Genomic DNA, 21706 nt, shown 5'->3' on the forward strand with positions numbered 1-21706 from the left:
TACTCTCACCTTCAGGCTGCCGAGGTGATTCTCTTGCTGGATAGAAAGGATGGATGGGCTGCTGTGGTGTGACAGGGTGCCTGGGTGATTGGGGTGATTCTGGGTACTCCGCCCATTGTGGTATTTGAGGTGTCTGTGGGTGAATGGGATATTGAGGCCGGACAGGCCTATGAACTGAAGGCTGGGAAGACGGTATCTGAGGATATGTGGGGTTCTGCTCTTCCCAGGACAGCCCAGTACTCTGAGGATCGTCTTCCTCCAATTGTCGTACAGAAATATGCACATCAGAGCGGGAGTAGGTGTATCCATGACCAGCTGGACAGATCTCTTTAAAGTGATCTGTGGTGTTGGAAAACCATAAACCAGGGTTTATTCAGATACAATTCAAATAGGTCCAGTTAAAGAAAACAGAAAGAAATGGAGAACAAATAATAGGTTATGATTAGGTATTGGACACAGTGTATAGAGTATGGGCCCTATTCTCTTGTTGACGTTACGCATGTTTCTCATATTTGTATTCTCCCATCCAGATTCTGGGCATGCCGACTCACGTGTGTAAGTTGTGAATGAAGGCACTATCATCTGATTCATTTTACTAATAAGACAGACTTTGCCCTGACACATTTTTTGGGCTGTCTGAAAATAATGGAACTTGTTTTTTTTACCAACACTTGTAAATATCATTAAAATCCATGAAAGAAACAACACTTTATATTTGAAAAGGCCGCACCTATCCAGGCTCTGCTGTGTCGTTATGGTGATTTTATTGCCAGTATGCACACATCTTCTTCCTGGTTGGATATGAAACTTTGTTTCACTTGGTATTTGTCACACCCTCCTTCTCTACAACTCATGCTGAGCCAAAGCCAGACAAATTATGGGCAATTTGGATTTCAATAGTAAATCTACAGTGGCATTATGTTCCTTTTATTCTCATTCCAATTGATGTTACCAGGTGTCTCCAATTGAAGTGATCAGAATAGATTTCTGGAAGTCTATTTTATCATTTTGTTACGTGTGGCGTAGAACTGCATATGAACTTCAAGTGCAATATAATGTTTCACCTTCCCGAGGCGCTGGACTTTTTGCAGCCTCAGAAGTGTGTAGGGGGCAACATAGTAGTAGTAGTAGTAACAGTGAGTACTGACCTCTGCCATAAACCATTATGAATATCTAAATTCTAAGCTAATTGTAAGACGGCCTGAAAAAGACAGAGGCATCTTACAATTGAGTTTGAGCGATGTATACATGCAAACCAACAGGTGGCAACAAACTCTTCCTCCCTGATTGGTTCAGAGCTTTTCTTCCTGTCATTCATAACAGTGACCTGTTGCTGTGACACAGGGCAAGTTAGCAAACAACAGAGGTGATGCTAATTTTAGGTTAATGGTTATCAATGATGCACTCTTAAAACAACTGTCAATCAGCTAAGAAATATGATTAATAAAATATGATGAATGCATTATAATATTACAATATAGGTTATTCTCACTGATATTGTAATCATTATTTTTGAGTCATTCATATCTTAATTATCAATAATTAACTTAATTAGTCTTTGATATTTGTCTCTTGACACTCAGCATCAAGGGTTGGAATTGGGGGTTAAATCACCAAAAATTATTCCCGGGCGCGCGACCGCTGCTGCTCACTGCTCCCCTCACCTCCCAGGGGGTGATCAAGGGTGATGGGTCAAATGCAGAGAATAATTTCGACACATCTAGTGTGTGTGTGACAATCATTGGTACTTTAACTTTAACTTTAAAATGTCTATAGTCCTTAAAGTGTGGGTCTTGACTAGGTCACTACTTCTCAAAGGCTTGTTCTTAACAGTGTCTTTTAAAATATCGGTCTTAGTCAGTACCCCTAAAAGCTGATTTGGTCACTATTTCTCAATGTCTGGGTCTTGTATTTGGTCTTCCCTCCTCTGAGTCTAGATGTTTGTATGTGGTCTTAACTACAACATTACATACAATACTGTACTAAGCTCTAAATGCTAGTACAGTAACGTATTGCATTGGTGTAAGTGTGAATCAAAATGCAGTCCGTGTAATTGTGTTAATATGAGCTTTTCTATAAGGACGTCACATTTTGCTATAATGCATGCAAAGGCAGCTGTCTATCAACAAAGGGTTAAGGAAGAACTTTGGAATATTTGCAGACCCAAATACCTTGAAAGGATCATGGATTTCTCACCGACCTCTTGTTGCTAATTGCATGCTCGCGAGACAGACAGAGGGAGACAAGTAAACCTCAGAGATGGTGAATCCATTACAAGTGAGAACCACAGTGTCCCTTTTTCGACCCGCGAGTGGCAACTCAATGCCGAAAGGATCTGGAATAACGATGTGAGTAACGACAGCTAAATATGGTGGCGGTCAAGGCAGGAAACATGGATGTTATGAGCTACCAACTGATGGAAGTGTGGATCAAAATGAGGATAGATATGATCCGCAACCACATCACAGGAGCTGGAGTGAAAATGGAAAAAAAAGACTGCAGGCTCCTGTTACCTGCTCACAAGAAATGTGTTTTGTTCAGAACATGACTCCAACACTTAAGTCAGGCCATTAAAAACGAAAATGTGAGACTGATCAGAGGCTACAGTATGTGTCAGTCAGAAGCACTGCCATGACGGTCTATAATAGCTGATCTGTGACGATTATTATAAATCATTGGCCAGTCAATAAACTCTATTCGCTCATCGTTTTACCTCTAAATCGTTGAACATGAACTGGTTTATAAAAATAAAAAAAACATCTTTCTTTTGGACAAGTAATTTTTTTCTGCTCGTCTGTTATAGAGGTTTCTCTCAGTGGACACAAAATGGAATAATTTTTTGGTCTTTTTCCACTTCAAATACATTTTGAGCTTATTCTAAAATCATTTGCACATAACAGGGTGATGACTGACTTGACTCAAATTGTCTTTATTTGAGAGGCTTCACAAACACTGCTTGTGATTACACGTAGTACTTTTAAACAGCAACTGAGCAAATATGTGTTCTAGAAGTAACACAAAAAAAGATAGAATGATGTGTTTATTTTTTTAGGACATTACTTAATATAGGACATAGGGTTGTACTATATACCGGTACTAGTATAGTATCGCGGTACTAATGAATCACAAACGGTACTATACTCTGTTTGAAACGTAACGGTTCCCCATTTTTTTTAGCAGGCATGACGGCACGTCATGACATTGCTGGTTTTACGAGCAGAGGAGCATGTTCGGCAGCACACAATCACAGAGTACTTACAAGCAGACAAGGTGTGTCGACAGAAAAGGGAGAACGGACGCATTTTGGTCTAAAAACTAAAGATAACCGTGAAGCTATAACACTAAAACGCCCACAGGAAGAGGTGCTTTAAGACATTGCTAGCTAGCTATCAGATAAAATCCATCCGCAGTCGGCAGTGTTTTAGCTATGTCTAAATCACTAATCCTCGCCTCCATGCCGACAAATAAAGTAAGTTTCTTAAAAGTATCATCCCTGCAGGACGAGGAATAGTCCTGCTTCACTACACACCGTAGCTCACAGGCGTCACCGCTAATGACACCGTTCCTGAATCTAAACAAATGCCATGGGTGGATCTTCACCTGACATCCACTGTAATGATATCAAGTAAAAGAGCGTATCTCATCAATACTACTATGATTACATTGATATTTTTTATCATCACAAAATCTTTTTTCCTTTTTAAAAAATTCATATTATGTTTATAATCTCAGGAAATATGTCCCTGGACACATGAGGATTTAGAATATGACCAATGTATGATCCTGTAACTACTTGGTATCGGATCGATACCTAAATTTGTAGTATCATACAAAACTAATGTAAAGTATCAAACAACAGAAAAATAAGTGATTATTACATTTTAACTGGCGTGTAGATAGAACATGTTGAAAAGGAAAATAACCAGATATTAACAGTAAATGAACATGGATGGATGGATAAATGAACAAGTGGATTAATAATCACTTTTAAAGCTTGTCCTTCATAATTTTGACAAAATAATAGACTGAGAAATGACACAATATGTTACTGCATATGTCAGCAGACAAATTAGAAGCCTTTGTTTGTTTACTTACTACTAAGACAAGTTGTTTAGTATGTTCACTATTTTATTAAAGGACAAAATTGTTCTTTGATTGCAACAATAAACATATGTTTAATGTACCGTAAGATTTTTTTGTTAAAATAAAGCCAATAATGCCATTATTTGTGGTCCCCTTTATTTAGAAAAGTATCGAAAAGTAATAAAATATATTTTGGTACCAGTGCCGGTACCAAAATATTGCTATCAGGACAACCGTAATAGGACAGTATTTAATTTGTGTGGCCATACCAGATCCGGGCAAAGGGCATCGGTCACATCCATCTCCCCAGGCTTTGCCCACGCCGCTGCAACAGCAGATCTGCTTGGTGATGTGCTGAGAAAGGGGCAGCGAGCATGTGCCTGTTGTCACCCATCGGTAGCAAAATGCCTTCTGGTCTGAAACGGCCTTGTCCGCTGGGGAAAAATAACACATTTGATTGTTTATCTATTCCACAATAATGAATTCGACACAGTAATATATTACAAAAAAGGATTGACACAATTAGTAGGATTAGACGAGCAATACCAAACCAATATCCACCAAATTTTTCAGAGCGACAGCACATTAGATAGAAGAATCCATTACATTATAGCCAAGATCTGGTTGAAGAAATTGTATTTCAGTTTGAGTCACAATGGCATCAAAGAAATGGGCTACCCGACAGAATCATACTGTGCTCCTCTTCTGTTATTCTCCATTAACCAGGAAGTAGCCTGCTAACTAACTTGTACATGGACAAACAAACACAAAGACACTCCACCATTGTATTTTCTTTTGTTTACAATTTAGTCTCGGTGGAGGTCTGCACTCTACTAAGGCTACATTCGTACTGCAGGGTATGATGCCTAATTCATAATTTTTTCTAAATCCAATCTTTTTATGTACTGTAGTTTTTCCCTGAACAGATCTGCATGTGAACAAAGATAACGTCGTATTTACAGAAGAAGGATTTTGTGCAACCAGACTCATTTTCTCAGCCAAATTATTTTGTGTAGGAGTTCAAGAAGGAAGAGGGCAATTTGCAGTTAGTAGGGCATCTGCTTCAACGTCTGTTCCAAGGAGGGTGTGGACAAGCAGTCAGAGCAAGAAATGATGGGCCATTGACGTGAGTTCTAAAACATTTTAATTTTTCCTGTTTTCTGCTCATTCATGCACTATTTCTTTTCGCAACCATCTATTTAGGCAGAGTTATGATGTTTGGAACTTTTTGATGACATATGGGTCGGAATAACATACCCAATTGTTCAGACTGTAGTTACGGATAAATATCGGTTTATATTCACATACAAAACAGTACTGGGTCAGATTTGAAAAAAAAAATAGAAAATAGAAATTGTACTGTTCACATTGACAGGAAAACAAGAGATACAGGTCATAAATAGGCTAAACATTCGGAATTGACCCGCAGTGTGAACATAGCCTCTGTGACATTCTAGCAGTACTGCATATCGTCACACTTTTGCACTGTATTGTGAATCATGTCAACAAACAAATCCAATCATCAACAAAGCAATGCCTCGGTATAATTTCAGGGTGACATGATAATAATCCGATTTGATGATTAATAAATGCTAGCTTCTTTTGACAACGCCATGACAGCAATGCCACCAGTCTTCAGAAAATGTGTAATAAAAAACAAAGTGTAAGTGCAATATTAAAATAAAAAATACATTTAGGAGTAAATGTAGTATAGTAATTACATTGGCCGTCAAACCTATTGGGGCTGCTGTAATGCTGGACAACATCAAAAATTAGATAAGATATTTTGTGAGGTTCGCTTATTGTTCACACTGGTATTTGTGTAAAGTAGAGTGGATAAAATAAGGACTTAATTGGAAAGCGTTTGCTACATGTTATGTGATGTAACTCATATATTTCAAAACAAAAAGCCATCTCCTAAATTAAATATGTATGTTTATTTAAAATTATATTACATCAACCACTTGACTAAAAGAGTGGCATTGTCAGACACTTCCACACACAGGTAGATAGAAGTTACTCAGCACTTTTATCGCATTTCTTCCTAAACGTTTTCTAAATATTTGTCATTTCTGCTCGCTTGTTTGGTGTGGAACAAGGTTTGCAACACTTGATGAGGCAGAGCAAATGCAGCAGAAAAAACCAAAACAAACATGACATGCGTGAACAAACCCTGACAGTCTCTGCCAGTCATGGCGTATGCAACCATGAGACTCCGAGGTCAGTTTCATTCTCAGACTGATGTACGCATTATGTGTTCATATACTGTATAAATGGAAGATTTAGGACGATTAGGACTTGGTTAGAAGGCGCAGATATAGTGTTACCTCTACTTACTGCTCAGTTGCCTTGTGGTTAGAGTGTCCGCCCTGAGATCGGTAGGTCGTGAGTTCAATCCCCGGTCGAATCATACCGAAGACTTTAAAAATGGGACCCATTACCTCCCTGCTTGGCACTCAGCATCAAGGGTTGGAATTGGGGGTTAAATCACCCAAAATTATTCCCGGGCGCGGCCACCGCTGCTGCTCACTGCTCCCCTCACCTCCCAGAGGGTGAACAAGGGGATGGGTCAAATGTAGAGGACAAATTTCACCACACCTAGTGTGACAATCATTGGTACTTTAACTTAACTTTAACTTACGAGTACTGTACCTTAATCTCTGCTTTTTGTTGTGCTTTAAAGGCCTACTGAAATGATTTTTTTTAATTTAAACGGAGATAGCAGATCCATTCTATGTGTCGTACTTGATCATTTCGCGATATTGCCATATTTTTGCTGAAAGGATTTAGTAGAGAACATCGACGATAAATTTTGCAACTTTTGGTCGCTGTTAAAAAAAGCCTTGCCTGTACCGGAAGTAGCGTGACGTCACAGGTTGAAAGGCTCCTCACATTTCCCTATTGTTTACACCAGCAGCGAGAGCCAGGATGAAAGATTCGTGGATGAGGAACGTGAGAGTGAAGGACTAGAGTGCAGTGCAGGACGCATCTTTTTTCGCTCTGACCGTAACTTAGGTACAAGCTGGCTCACTGGATTCCACACTCTCTCCTTTTTCTATTGTGGATCACAGATTTGTATTTTAAACCACCTCGGATACTATATCCTCTTGAAAATGAGAGTCGAGAACGCGAAATGGACATTCACAGTGACTTTTATCTCCACGACAATACATCGGCGAAGCACTTTAGCTATGGAGCTAACGTGATAGCATCGGGCTTAACTGCAGATCGAAACAAAAGAAATAAACCCCTGACTGGAAGGATAGACAGAAAATCAACAATACTATTAAACCATGGACCTGTAAATACACGGTTAATGCTTTCCAGCCTGGCGGAGCTTAACAATGCTGTTGATAACGACGCCATTGAAGCTAACTTAGCAACGGGACCTCACAGAACTATGCTAAAAACATTAGCTATCCACCTACGCCAGCCAGCCCTCATCTGCTCATCAACACCCGTGCTCACCTGCGTTCCAGCGATCGACAGAGCGACGAAGGACTTCACCCGATCATCCGTGCGGTCGGCGGCTAGCGTCGGATAGCGCGTCTGCTATCCAAGTCAAAGTCCTCCTGGTTGTGTTGCTTCAGCCAGCCGCTAATACACCGATCCCACCTACAACTTTCTTCTTTGCAGTCTTCATTGTTCATTGAACAAATTGCAAAAGATTCACCAATACAGATGTCCAGAATACTGTGGAATTTTGCGATGAAAACTGAGCTTTTTGTATTGGATACAATGTGTCCGAATACTTCCGTTTCATCGATTGACGTCACGCGCATACGTCATCATACATAGACGTTTTCAACCGGAAGTTTAGCGGGAAATTCAAAATTGCACTTCATAAGTTAACCCGGCCGTATTGGCATGTGTTGCAATGTGAAGATTTCATCATTGATATATAAACTATCAGACTGCGTGGTCGGTAGTAGTGGGTTTCAGTAGGCCTTTAAGTTGTGAGCTTGATTTGAGTTACGAGGCTGACCCGCTGCCGGTTAAAATAGTATTTGTTACAGGGTTGTTCTGTATGAGCAATTAAGAGGTAATACAGTATATTGTTACCTGTTGCTGTTTCTGCTTCATTTACACAAGAAACAAACAGAAGTTTTGATCAGAAAGTTGAAGTGTGCGTCTGAGCGCTGCTCGGAGATCATCACAATGCCCTCCAACCACTGGAGCTGAGAAAGTTAGCACTAAGGAGAGCTTTCCTCACCTGGTTCCTCTGTACTCAACCTTGCATTCATTTGTGTGTGTGTGTGTGTGTGTGTGTGTGTGTGTGTGTGTGTGTGTGTGTGTGTGTGTGTGTGTGTGTGCGTGTGTGTGCGTGTTTGTGTATGTGATGGGGTGAATAGGGGGAGGTAGGTAATTTGTTTTTTGTTTTGAAAGCACTTTGTGTTGTACCTTTTTTTATGAATGAGGAACTCTTTATGAATACATTTTTATTTGATTTGAAGGAGAAAAAGCAGATGACTGAATGAGAAGAACAAACCGTTAAAGCATGTCCTACCAGTTGGCAGCCTACCTGACGAACATTGTCGGTCGCATGCAGCCACAAACATCCAAATTACGAACATTTATCCATAAACAAATTTAAAAAACTGCCAATGCTGTGTTAAAGGTGTATCAGCTTGTTGTGTCTAGTCTTGACTCTGCAAACTGGACGGTTGAGCATTACAGTACTTTTGGTACACAGATGTAAATATTCTCCCCCCCCCCAAAAAAAAGACCTAATTATAGACCTGAATATATTCTAATAAGTTCACAAGCAACCTAAAAAACGATTTCCTAGTTCCTATTGTTTCACAACAAATGGAGGAGGAGTAGCTGTGTACGTAATGAAGAACCTGAACTACAAAGTGGTAAAAAACATGTCATTTGCTATAGATAATATCTTAGAACGTATAACCATTGAAATATGTCAGGAAAAAAGCAAAAACATTTTCATCAGCTGTATATATAGATCACCTAAGTCAAGTATAGAAACATTTGAAGAATGGATCAAGGCTACTTACATGGACAATGGTCAAAGAATAATTTTCTTATGTGGTGACTTTAATATTGACTTATTGAACCCTAACAAGCAAAAGCCTATTGATGACTTCATTGATACAATGTACAGCATCAGTTTATATCCTAAAATCACAAAGCCAAGCAGAATCACAGGACACTGTGCCACGCTTATTGATAATATTTTTTTTTACCAATGATTTTGATAATAACACTACACGTGGTCTACTTATAACCGACGTTAGTGATCATCTGACAGTTTTTACAATATATGATGGAAACTACAAGAAGAACGTGGAAGACAAAAGGACATTTTGAAGACTATGCACAGAGAAGAGGATGATTGCTTTCAAAATTGAGTTACAAAAGCAAGATTGGGACAATGTGTACAATGAAAAAGAGGTTGATGAAGCATTTCCTTAGTTTAGTTGTATTGTTTAGTATTATTATATATATATATATATTGTCCATATATATATAATAAATATTTGTATATACTTCCCCCTGGTGTATGTTTGCCGTCACCTCCCCTTAGTAAACACAACAGTAAGTTCCCGCCAAATTATATATAGGGACCTGACGGCCCCCAGTGACTTTAGCCCCACCCCCAGTGACATTTTTTTTTCCTCTCCTATTTTTGCCCCATTCACCATGGCCTTTTCTTTTTTTCACTTCAAACCGGAGTCCCTCGGCTAGCCCCCGAGCTAGCACCAGTCCCTCGGCTAGCCCCCGAGCTAGCACCAGCCCCTTGGCTAGCCCCCGAGCTAGCACCAGTCCCTCGGCTAGCCCCCGAGCTAGCACCAGTCCCTCGGCTAGCCCCCGAGCTAGCACCCGTTCCTCGGCTAGCCCTCGAGCTAGCACCCGTTCCTCGGCTAGCCCCCGAGCTAGCAGCAGTCCCCAGGCTATCCCCCGAGCTAGCACCCGTCCCTCGGCTAGCGTCCGAGCTAGCACCCGTCCCTCGGCTAGTGTCCGAGCTAGCACCCGTTCCTCGGCTAGCTCCCGAGCTAGCAGTAGTCCCCAGGCTAGCCCCCGAGCTAGCACCGGTCCCTCGGCTAGCCCCCGAGCTAGCACCCGTCTCTCGGCTAGCCCCCGAGCTAGCACCCGTCCCTCGGCTAGCCCCCGAGCTAGCAGCAGTCCCCAGGCTAGCGTCCGAGCTAGCACCCGTCCCTCGGCTAGCGTCCGAGCTAGCACCAGTCCCTCGGCTAGCCTCCGAGCTAGCACCAGTCCCTCGGCTAGCCTCCGAGCTAGCACCAGCCCCTCGGCTAGCCTCCGAGCTAGCACTAGCCTCCAAGCTAGCACCAAACCCCAGGATATTCCCCGTGTCTCCACCAGCTCCCAGGCTGGCCCCGACCTTCGCCCCTCGGCCAGCAGTGCCGACCTCTGCAGCGCCGACCTCTGCACCTCGTCCAGCAGCGCCGACCTCTGCACCTCGGCCGGCAGCGCCGACCTCTGCAGCACCGACCTCTGCAGCACCGACCTCTGCACCTCGTCCAGCAGCGCCGACCTCTGCACCTCGGCCGGCAGCGCCGGCTTCAGCACCTCAGCCAGTTCTTCAGCTGCCCTCCTCGTCTCCGGCTATGATGACGTCTGCCGCTGCCACGCCGCCGATGACGTCTGCCGCTTCCACGCCGCCGATGACGTCATCCTCTTCGCCGACGTCTCATCCTCATTTCCGGCGAGACTCACCATGGCGACACTCGCGTCCGCCTTACCGACAGCCAAGATGGTGGTCGTTCCTAGGTCGCCCGCCTCGCCGGCCTCAGCGCCGTTCTATTCGCCGCCGCCACCAGACTCGTCCCCGGTGGATTCGGGGACACTTGGGCCGGCGACCCACCACCAGTTCTCCCCTCCACCCTCCCTTGTGTCGTGAGTATGTTGTTCGTTTGTCTGTCTTGGGACATCTAGAATCTGTCCATAGGGGGGGGATACTGTTATGGCTCAGACCCCTGCCTGCCATGCGCACCTTGGGACACGCCCACGGCCGCGCAAACCCAGGGACGCGCCGTGCGCGTCTCCGCCCTGCAGCAGCCGCCAGCTGCAAACACTCACCGGTTATCTGCGCACCTGTTACTGATGAGGGTGTGCCGGATAAAGGCAGGGTGGACCCAAGGATCGGCGCGGGAACTTAGTTTTCTCATGGTGTACCGTAAGCGTCAAGCTTTGTGCTCTCTCGTCTTGTTTCCCTCTCCGTGGCTTATTTGTCCCTTGTTTCTCCCGTGTCCCCCGCAGAATTCCCTCCGTCGCCTTGGAAGTGAGCTGTGCGCCTCACTTCTCTGGACCCCTCTGGATTCTGACTGCATCCCTTGATCCTCGACCCCCCACTTTGGACTCGGACTTCTTGACGACCCTCTCAGCCCCACGGACCCCCGCTTGTATCCCGGATCACCTGTCTGCCCCCTGGACTTCCTCGTATCTCGTTCAACACTTGGTAACACACATTCCAGTTAAATACTACACATAGTCTTACGCCATACACACTCTTGTATTCTAGTTCACACTCTATTTCCTTAGTTTAGTTGTATTGTTTAGTATTATTATATATATATATATATATATATATATATTGTCCATATATATATAATAAATATTTGTATATACTGCCCCCTGGTGTATGTTTGCCGTCACCTCCCCTTAGTAAACACAACAATATCTGAGTTATTGTGCAGAAATATGGGGAAATAATTACAAAAGTACACTTCATTCATTAACGGTGTTACAAAAAAGATCAGTTAGAATAATAGATAATGTTGGATATAGAGAACATACAAATCCTTTATTTATTGAATCAAAGATACTGAAATTCCACAACATAGTGAGTTTGCAAACAGCTAAAATTATACACAAAGCAAACTATAACCTGCTACCCAAGAATATACAACAATTCTTCTCAAAAAAAGAGGAGAAATATAATCTAAGAGAGAAATGTAATTTAAAACATTTGTACACACGTACAACACTTAAGACCTTCAGTATATCAGTATGTGGAATTAAATTATGGAATGGATTAAGCAAAGCAATCAAACAATGTACTAATATGATCCACTTCAAGAAACTCTTCAAACTTAAAGTGTTTACAAAGTACAAAGAAGAAGAACCATGATAAACATTCTGAATTTATTTAATTCATCCATTCTTTTACTCTCATAATAATCTTACTTATCTCATCATATGAAATGTAACTTACTTCACCAATTATTATTTATTTATTTCTTTTTATTGTGATTACTTATGGAGTATATTGTGAATAAATTGAGAACAGGAAGTGAACAAAAGTTTTAGCAACTGGGTAGGATTAAAAAGCTCTGTTTCTTCCTACTCCTTTTCGAACATGTTGAAAAGAGAAACTGGAAATTGTGATGTATCATATTGTATGCTTGCATGTTCGAAATAAACTCAAACTCAAACTCAAACTCAAACTCAAACTCAAACAACGGAGAAGTATTCCATAAGTCTGCTCCTAAAGGTAAATGCTGAACAATGTTATAACATTATTTAATAAAACTAATGTAGTGTTTGTAGTACAGTTCTCTTGTAATGTTTTTCAAAAAGTATTTGTCTAAAAGACTAGTTACATGTTAAAATGGTGGTGTTTTGGCCTCCCAAAAATGAATAATTGGCCTTGCCCAAATTAATTTCAATGGGCAGACCTGATTTGAGATATGAGTGTTTTAAGTTAAAAGCTCTGTCGTGAAAACGCAATGTGCTTGTAACTTAGACTTAGACTTAGACTTAGACAAACTTTAATGATCCACAAGGGAAATTGTTCAACACAGTAGCTCAGTTACAATGATGGAAAGTGTAAGGATGGAAAGGACAATGCAGGTATAAATAGACTAATATAGCTATAAAAAAAAAATCTAACATATATATGAATATATATACATAATATGTGTACAGAATAATTTATATACATATATATTATATTATGTCTATAACATATATACAATATAAACCAATGACCATGTACAATATTACAGTATATACAGTATATATGACAGCAGCAGCATAAAATAGAGAGTAGGTCCAGCAGGAAATAGAAAATAGACATTATAAACATTATAAATAAAGAGAAGTAGCTAACATGTCAGGTGTCAGGTAAGAGGCAGATGTCATCTATTGCTGTATGGCGAGGGATTATACAGCTGGATAGAGTACAGAATGAAGGAGTTCTTGAATAAGTTGAGGTACCACTGTTTTTGAGTTGACCCGGTAAGTACACCACTGCGAACCATAACATTTGTGTGAATGCTTGATGTATAGATTCTAAGACAAGATTTATTTTAGAGCTACTGTACTTAAACAATTATGTGCACCTCAGAGTTTTGACAGGATTGTGTTTTGCTAAAATGATTTGGTAAATACAGGTTCTCTCCAGCAAAGAGTTTTCACATTTTCTGTTGGGTATTGGTCACAGAGCATAACGCCAACCAACATTTTAGCGACTACCACCCTCATATGTAGAGATTTTGAAATGATGAGCAGTACTCACAGACACAGTGGCTTCTGGCAGGGTCTAACATGTAGCCTGGTTTACATGTGCACCTGTAGCTGCCTTTGGTGTTGAGACACTCTGCATTCTTGCAAATTCCGGGCAGGAGGCACTCATTGATGTCTGTGAAATAAGCAGTAAGCAACAGCCATGAAACGTTGTTATACTCTGACTCGTAATGTAGGAACTGCAAGAAATATCAACATCACATTTATGTTACATCAAGGTTGCAAGACTGTCAAGTCGCCAGACCAACAATGATGTAATCATTTACACACTAAAATGTGACAAAATATTGCAGTGGATCATACAGTTAAAAATCCACCAGCCGCTTGGAGATGGTATAAGAATGGAATGCTCGGAGTTACACCACGGTATGAAATTCAGGAGGAGTGATGACATGAAGAAAACAGAGGCACAGAGGAATTGACCACAATGTAGCTGCAACATAACCCTTATTTTGACAGCAAAATAGTCTGGCAAATGTTGATTTGTATAACTTTATATCACCACCTTAAGTTTCTACATTTATACATCTTCAACTGAGGTCATTCAGTAGATTATTTTGTAATGGGGAATTCAGTTTGCATCTCCAGAGTCAATAAGATAAGATGGTCAGTTTACGTGCCAGACAGGAACCAGAGCGTAATTTTTCACCGGGGACCAGTCAAAGTTTGTTGTTTTGCCATGTAAAATATTTCGTTCTTTTTCCAAATGCTTTGACAAAACAAACCTGACATCTGCCATCTCAGAATTTCCAAATCCTATGTAATGTGCTCTTGTTTTGTTGTATGCATCTTGCTGGAAAAAGGGTGATTCACTGACACATTCTATAAAAAAAAAATGAAGAAAATGCCCAATAATTTAAGGGTTACTGAAATCTGAGGGATGGACTTACTTTTGTGAGATTGTGTATGATTGAAAACATGCAGAAACTGTGGTGCTGGTGTATTTGAAGCAGGAGTATTTCTGGTTAGAGTTCAGGTCAGCATTGGTCTCAGACTTCATCACATGGGGTCTTTAATCCCCAGTTTGGTTGAGTCCCAGATTAGTGCTATTGTTACAGTCTGCTGCTGGGTTGACTGGGATTGACGCTGACTTTCAATGACATCCTGCCATGACTTGAACTAGTCTCAAAATCATTTTTTTAACTTGATGCGTGGTTGCCTGCACCAACATAGCATAGTAACCACCTAAATGCAACACTTAGGATATAATAACCATGTAATTGTTTAAGGTCTACCTGGATCACTCCTAAACAAAGTAATTATAAATGATAAATGGGTTATACTTGTATAGCGCTTTTCTACCTTCAAGGTACTCAAAGCGCTTTGACAGTATTTCCACATTCACCCATTCACACACACATTCACACACTGATGGCGGGAGCTGCCATGCAAGGCGCTAACCAGCAGCCATCAGGAGCAGTTATACTGAGAAACCATAAAGGAAATTGCAGCATGACTCTGCTTATTATTATTATTAGAGATTAGACAATTACTTTGGTGGTCTGAAGGTAGACATACCTGGTGAGGGCAAAAGTGAATCATTTGAGAGGCAGGAACGAGACAATGTGAATAAGAATGTTTTGTCATTCATACTTGAATTCCCTCCTCATTTGTCAAAGGCATTTACAGTTTTTAACATTTAAAAAAAAAAAGTTTTAATAGCACAGTTAATTTTACATGGTTATGAAACTTATTGCCTGTACAGTTAAAAAGGTTTTATGATGATGAAAAGTTTGATACCGGACTGGATTTGTTTAATTCAAATATTTCAATGGACCAATATCCTACAACACATCGAGTTCAGATTTAGACCTGTGTTGAATCCTGTGGTGTATTTGTCAACATATTCAACACTGTGTGTGGCTCGTTCAGCCTGACCTGCCGGCCAGCCCCCTCTGAGATGTTGTGATGGAGCAATATTTGTTGTTTTGTTTTCCAGGAATAATTTGATGTTGTTTTTTTTAACAGACAGATAGATGGTCAGGCTGGCAGGTCACATCATATATCCTCTGCTTGTGTGGGCCAGAAGCAGCAAATTAGTCTACATTCCTAAAGATACTCATTGAACCCAATTAAAATCCGACTGGAGAAAGGCTAACTGTAGTCTTGACTTGTGTGACACAGGGGGCGCGCACACAGCATGTAACACTTTATTGAAGTCCTCAGATGTCCATATACAGCATGTACAAAACATACAGTACTAACTCTGCAATTAGAGGCATTCTACTTTAATTTGATGCTTACCTTGACAGTGTGAGACATTCATTCTTTTGTATCCTACAGGACATTCTACTTGGCCATTTGCAATCACCGCATGTACTGCAAAGAGAAGAAGACAATAATGCGTTACAGACGCAAAAAACATAATAAATGTGCATCATATTTCAGACAGAAAGCATTGCATTCATCACAGACGTAGACAAACAGCTCATGTTAAGAGAGAGAACATATAACTTACAGATGTGAGCATCTTGGCAGCAGGAAAAATGAGGGGAACCACAGCTGGGCCCCATGGGAAGCCAAGAGTGAATGTATTGAAATGGATCCCCCATTTTTATAAGACAGCACTACCATCCAGCAGAATGTAGCAATAACACTCGACGTCATGTATAATTATATTACCTATAATTCTCTGCAATCCCCTGGGACAGACGTAGCAAGTGTTCATTTGTTAATGTATTGAGGACAAGACTGACTTTTAGCATTAAGCACATTACAAATCTACTTGCAATAGTGACAAATTAATGGCTTTACAAACTTGCAAAAACAGTAAAAGATTACTACGGTATGTGTTTCAGGTGTGTGCGTTACAGGGGTGTCCGGCAATAAATAACTCGGTTTTTCAGTTCATGCCCCAGTGCGGCCATATTGTCAGTGACATACGTCTGAAAAACATCAGGTCATTAGTCATTCGGCACTAGTTTAAGCCCCAGGATGCTCCATTAAATGTACAGACAGGTCAATGTGGTTAATCATGTGGCAAAAGCAAGCAAGTCACATTGTGCGCGTGTGTGTGTGCGTGAGAGTGTGTGAGTGCTTGCGTGTTTTTTAGTGTATGTGTGTGCGGCTGGCAGCATAGTGCTACACCTACAACACATTAAAGTATCTATGGAAGAACTTCTTTTATCTTGGGTTTAAGTCATGCAGCATAAGTCACAATACAAAGTGCGTCTTCCAAAGTCATCGCTATTCAATTCTCCCCTTCATGTCATCTTTGTAGGTTCCAAGCTTGGTCAGTCCTGCAGTCACACTCATAAGTTGAGCAAATAGAACAATTTCCAAAATAAAGTTTTCAGGTTTTTTTCCAAAATGAAATAGCTACAAAGTCCTTTGACTAGCCCTTTGAATGTAGCCTTTGAAACATATTTATGAGAACAAGTCGTTATGTTACAAGAATAAAGTTGTTTTTGTCTTTTTTTTTTTCAGAAAAAAAACATATTACAATTTGAACAGATGGATGTCAAAATTGTGATGCAAAATTAACCCCAAACAAATCCTAGTCAATTTCTACAAACCAACATTTGGTTTAATTTAGATAATAGAACACTGTTACAATATTTTAACTTTATTCTCATAAAATTATGTATTTATTCTTGTAATACTACAACTGTATTTTCTTTTCTCCCTTAATGACAAAATGAATGGTATGGTGTGGTGTGGTATGGCATAGTATGGTATGGTATGTTATGTATGGTATGGTATGTTGTGGTTTAGTTACATTGAGGAACCACCACATTACTTGCAAGAGCAAGTTTCTTCAGTTTTTTTTTTGGAAGTAGGGGAAGCCCCAACATTAATAGGTATTCTAAGGGCAAACTCAATGTACTACATTTTGAAACCCCTGATTTACAGAAAAAGGAGGGCAAAATTGCTGGTTGGCTACTTTATGCCACGTTATAGGCACTGTCTTTTGTTAAATTTGTGAATAAACAAATCACCTTTTTCTATGAGTACACCTGCGTCTTATATACTTGTGTGGCCCTTCATTATAATATTTGTCCAAAAATTAGGTTGGTGCGGCTTATGATTAGGTGCGCTCCATAGCCTGAAAATTATGGTATGTGCCACATGAAATCATTCTGGGAAGGATGGAACAGTTTTGGTCCTGCTGTGACAAATTAGACCAGGCAGGTTCAATGTACCTGAGGGTTTGATAGAGCAAATGTGGGTCACTACAAAAACCGAAAAGAGTAAAAAGGGAGTTTGTGTGAGATTGATGACTTGGTTCAACATGTTTCTCCACACCCTAGTAATATGCCTGCAAAGATTTCTGAGTAATGAGCTATTGTGGCATAGGGCTTGGCATGCTGTCCTGCAGAGACCAGATCAGGGAAGTCTGACTTGAGTGACAGCAGGGCGCACATGCCAAGGGAAACCCAGTGGGAGAGATCTGTCTCAATAGAGCTTATTAACCAAAGAAGACGATCTCTTCCAGAAACAACTTTGACATGTATCTGAAATGGTCATGCACATGTACCTATGGGCCTCCTGAATCAAGAGATGATTGGTTCAAGTTCACCGAGTTTATCTTGTCGTCATTGACCTCATGACCTCAATTGGCTCTTCTAGGACTATAGGCATTTATCAGTCGTCTTGTGCCATGAAGGAACCCTATTTAGAGATTGAGTTGTGCCTTTTGTTGCTAAAGATTAAGATTAAAGATTAAAGTACCAATGATTGTCACACACACACTAGATGTGGCGAAATTTGAAACAGACCAAGTTGCTTCTGGTGTCACACATAAATCTACAGGTAACCATGTTCTCTAATCATTTAATGACGCGTAACTTCTAATGCGGTCTCCTGCGATCGTTTCAGTAGAAATGTCTGTGTATATTTCACAGGCAGTGGCTTGCAAGAGTGAGCTCAAGCTGTGCATCATTAGCATCGCCCTTGGTTACAATGAGTTTAGACGGAGACTGGTCTGCATCCACTGAACGTACAGAGAAACACTTCCAATTGTTGTCAACCCATTCAGCCCGGATCAACAAAAGACTTTGCCAACCTTTACTAATTTTGTCTGTCTCCATTCAATTGTGTTTTGAATGCCGCTGGCAACTGTTGAATAATATTTGCTTGAATTGCCTGACTTGTACGATGCAATTCAAATCCCTTGCAGGTTCCTGATTGGTGGCTCTGTCCTAAATCTGATTGAAGTCTGTTTTTTGGATCAAGGAAGACCTTGCTGAGGGTATTCAAATGAAAGGACGGCTTATGCAAAGCACAAGTAAACACAGTAGGGCTGTGGGCTGAGAAAGTAGATGGATTTTATGCTCAGATGGGTTCCTCAGCTGTACCAAAATAACCTTCCAATTCAGTCTTCCTAGAGGACCACCCTGCTTGGAGCGTGTTCTTGTGGATGATTCAAAGGTCTAGCCTGTCAATTACAAGGCTCAGATCCCTCACAGCATCCCTGGGGATCTGCCTGGGAAGCAAAGTTATTATTGAGCTTCTCCCCATGGCTCACTGGAAAACCTGAGACCGTGTGGGAGGCAAGATGGATGAGAAAGATGAGGTGGATGCCATCCATAGAACGGAAAATGGAGGAAGTCTTACGATTAGTTTCACCAGGGGCCTCATTATAGGAAAATAACCATCACCCAGGCCAAGACCTCTCCAGGACGTTTTCCAGTAATTTGCTTTCTGACATGCTGCCATGGAACAAACCGGTGCCACACAGAGGAAACTGGGGAACACACCACTCTAATCACAATAAGGGGTTTAAGTATTTTGACTCCGTGATAGGCCTAAGCCATCACCACTTGGCCTTGGAGTCAACACATGATTGGAGGGAACAGCTTGAAGGAAAGTTGTTTGCTTTTAAAAGAGAATGTCTCCTTGGCACTCGACAGGCTTGCCAGTCGGTTATATCACAGACCCTGAAAACAGCATTACCCTGCTTTCTTACAAAAGAAAGACTGATCAGTTTGGACATTTGAGAATGATATCAGCATCCTTCAGTTGACACAGAAACAACAGGCACACATGCAATGATGATGTGGTTTGCTGCTTTGTATTACATTCCACCACCCGAGATAACACACAGGACATTCAACAGTGGTGACTACTGGTTCAGTTGTTTTTACTTTATCATGATTCAACTGATCAACTATCTCAACTGAGAAGTATATTTTCAGTGTGTAGTTTGAAAATTTAGCTTTAGGCCTGATGCTGATGGGTGTGTATTTGCATCATACCCACATTTAAATCAGATGCTCATTCTTCACTAATGTCCAATTTACGTGGTGCATTAACAACCTGGGCTGCTTCCAAAGAAAGACAAGCCACGGTAAATTCCCAATAAAAAAGTATGCTTACTGTCAGTGTTGGGTTAGTTACTGAAAACCAGTAATAAGTTATAGTTACTAGTTACTTCATTTCAAAAGTAACTCAGTTACTAACTCAGTTACTTACACCAAAAAGTAATGCGTTACTTTGAAAAGTAACTATTTAGTTACTTCTTTTTTTCTTTTCTTTTTTAAAAGCTCCCATTAATGCCCTTTAGCCTTCATTTCAGTACTGTTATTGCACTGGAGAATAATACAATGTGTTGATCAACTTGACATGCATTTGCATCACTGAACTCTGCTAAGCAATGTGGTCTACATACAACACACAAACAATGTGGTCTACATACAACACACAAACAATGTGGTCTACATACAACACACAAACAATGTGGTCTACATACAACACACAAAGACAAAGATATATTTCAAAGGCCAATTTGTTTCTGGCCAGAACAAATTGACAAAACTATTTTAAATAGCTGCAACATAATGGCACTTTAACTTGAACTTGAAGTAGATAGGATATTTGATCCAAGACACAACTTACATTTAACTAAAATTGTATTTTCTTTGTGCTCGACAAAAGAAAAGTATTGAGAATTTCTCCATGTTACAAAAATCGACTCTTGGCTTCACCATGATGTCTTGTTAGTTGTTATGAGAGTAGCGTATGTGTGTGTGTGTGTGTGTGGCCCTTTAAGATATGACAGCATGTGGGTGAGGGACGTCAGTGAGTGAGTGGGCGAGAGAAGTGAGCGAGCGCCGCGGCGACAGTGAGTGCGTGCAGGTGCTCTCTCTAGCTTGCTGGATGGCTGCGTGCAATAAAGTCACAAAGTTGCAACAAACCGCCGGCCTCGTCATTCACCCTCAGCTGTAAAGACCACTTCCGGGTAAAGTGAAGGTTGTTAGCCCCGAAGGAACGTCTCCCCCCCGCCCCCACCCACAGAAAGCACGTACGCCCTTTCTTTTCCACCGCAGCGCTGCCATAAAACACACTCAGATCTTCAGTTTCTAGCCGATACTACATAAAAAATAACGTAAAATAACGCAGTAACGCATCATGTAGTAACGGTAACTGAGTTACTGAATATAAAAAATAACGTGTTAAATTACTAGTTACCGCCGAAACGCGTTAGTCCCAACACTGCTTACTGTCGCATGTATCCAATTATGAAATACAACACCAGTTTGAAAATGTATCAGCCTTTAACTAAGATTTTTTTCTCGTCATATCTAGGTCACATTGATTAACCACACTGCTAAAGTGTGATGCAATAGCAAAAAGGTAATATAGAATCAAACATTGTAAACATGATTTGAATTGAATAATTAGATGGTCTTGTGGAGAGGTTCCAGTGCATCTGTTTCCTTGCCGCTTATTTCCAAGAAAAAGTTGCTGTATCTTTGGTTCCTTTTGGCCATTAACAGTATCCATTAACAATGTATGTTTGAGCAAAGCTAATGAAAAGCAGGCACCAACAGAGACATGAATTTAAGAAAACATGTCTGAGGAAATGACGGTGGGATGAGTTAATATTGAAGGATGTAGACATCATGGAGCTCTGTTGGCTCCCTCCGTCTTTACCTCAACTATACTATTACATCATATGAGTGGTACATTAGTGGACAATTTTTAACACAGTGTGAGGCTGATTGGGGAGACAACTTCCAGAGCTGGAAATAGGCGGTGCAGCAAATACTACAATCAGGCAATGACGCCGCAAAGATCCACTCGGCCCAGGGTGGTGGAGGAATTAAATGTCCCCCTGTGGGCGTGTTGGTTACTTTAAGCTCTAGAGGGGGTGACTGATGAAGGTGCATGGGACAAC

At 40.9% G+C, this 21706-nt stretch overlaps 1 protein-coding gene across 5 annotated transcripts in view; it reads right to left on the reverse strand.

The window, feature by feature from the left end:
* The window catches only part of LOC133646673 (latent-transforming growth factor beta-binding protein 1-like), a 321379-nt gene that overhangs the window by 115607 nt on the left and 184066 nt on the right, over positions 1-21706 (reverse strand). For all 5 annotated transcript variants that reach the window (XM_062042297.1, XM_062042299.1, XM_062042298.1 and 2 more), the window contains 4 exons: positions 15832-15906; positions 13580-13702; positions 4353-4517; positions 10-339 (listed from right to left, as the gene is read on the reverse strand). In XM_062042297.1, the coding sequence (XP_061898281.1) occupies positions 10-339; positions 4353-4517; positions 13580-13702; positions 15832-15906 (693 nt within the window). The remainder of the gene's footprint in view (positions 1-9; positions 340-4352; positions 4518-13579; positions 13703-15831; positions 15907-21706) is intronic.

This window comes from Entelurus aequoreus, linkage group LG03 (genome assembly GCF_033978785.1).
Source record: "Entelurus aequoreus isolate RoL-2023_Sb linkage group LG03, RoL_Eaeq_v1.1, whole genome shotgun sequence".
Taxonomy (NCBI): Eukaryota; Metazoa; Chordata; class Actinopteri; order Syngnathiformes; family Syngnathidae; genus Entelurus; species Entelurus aequoreus.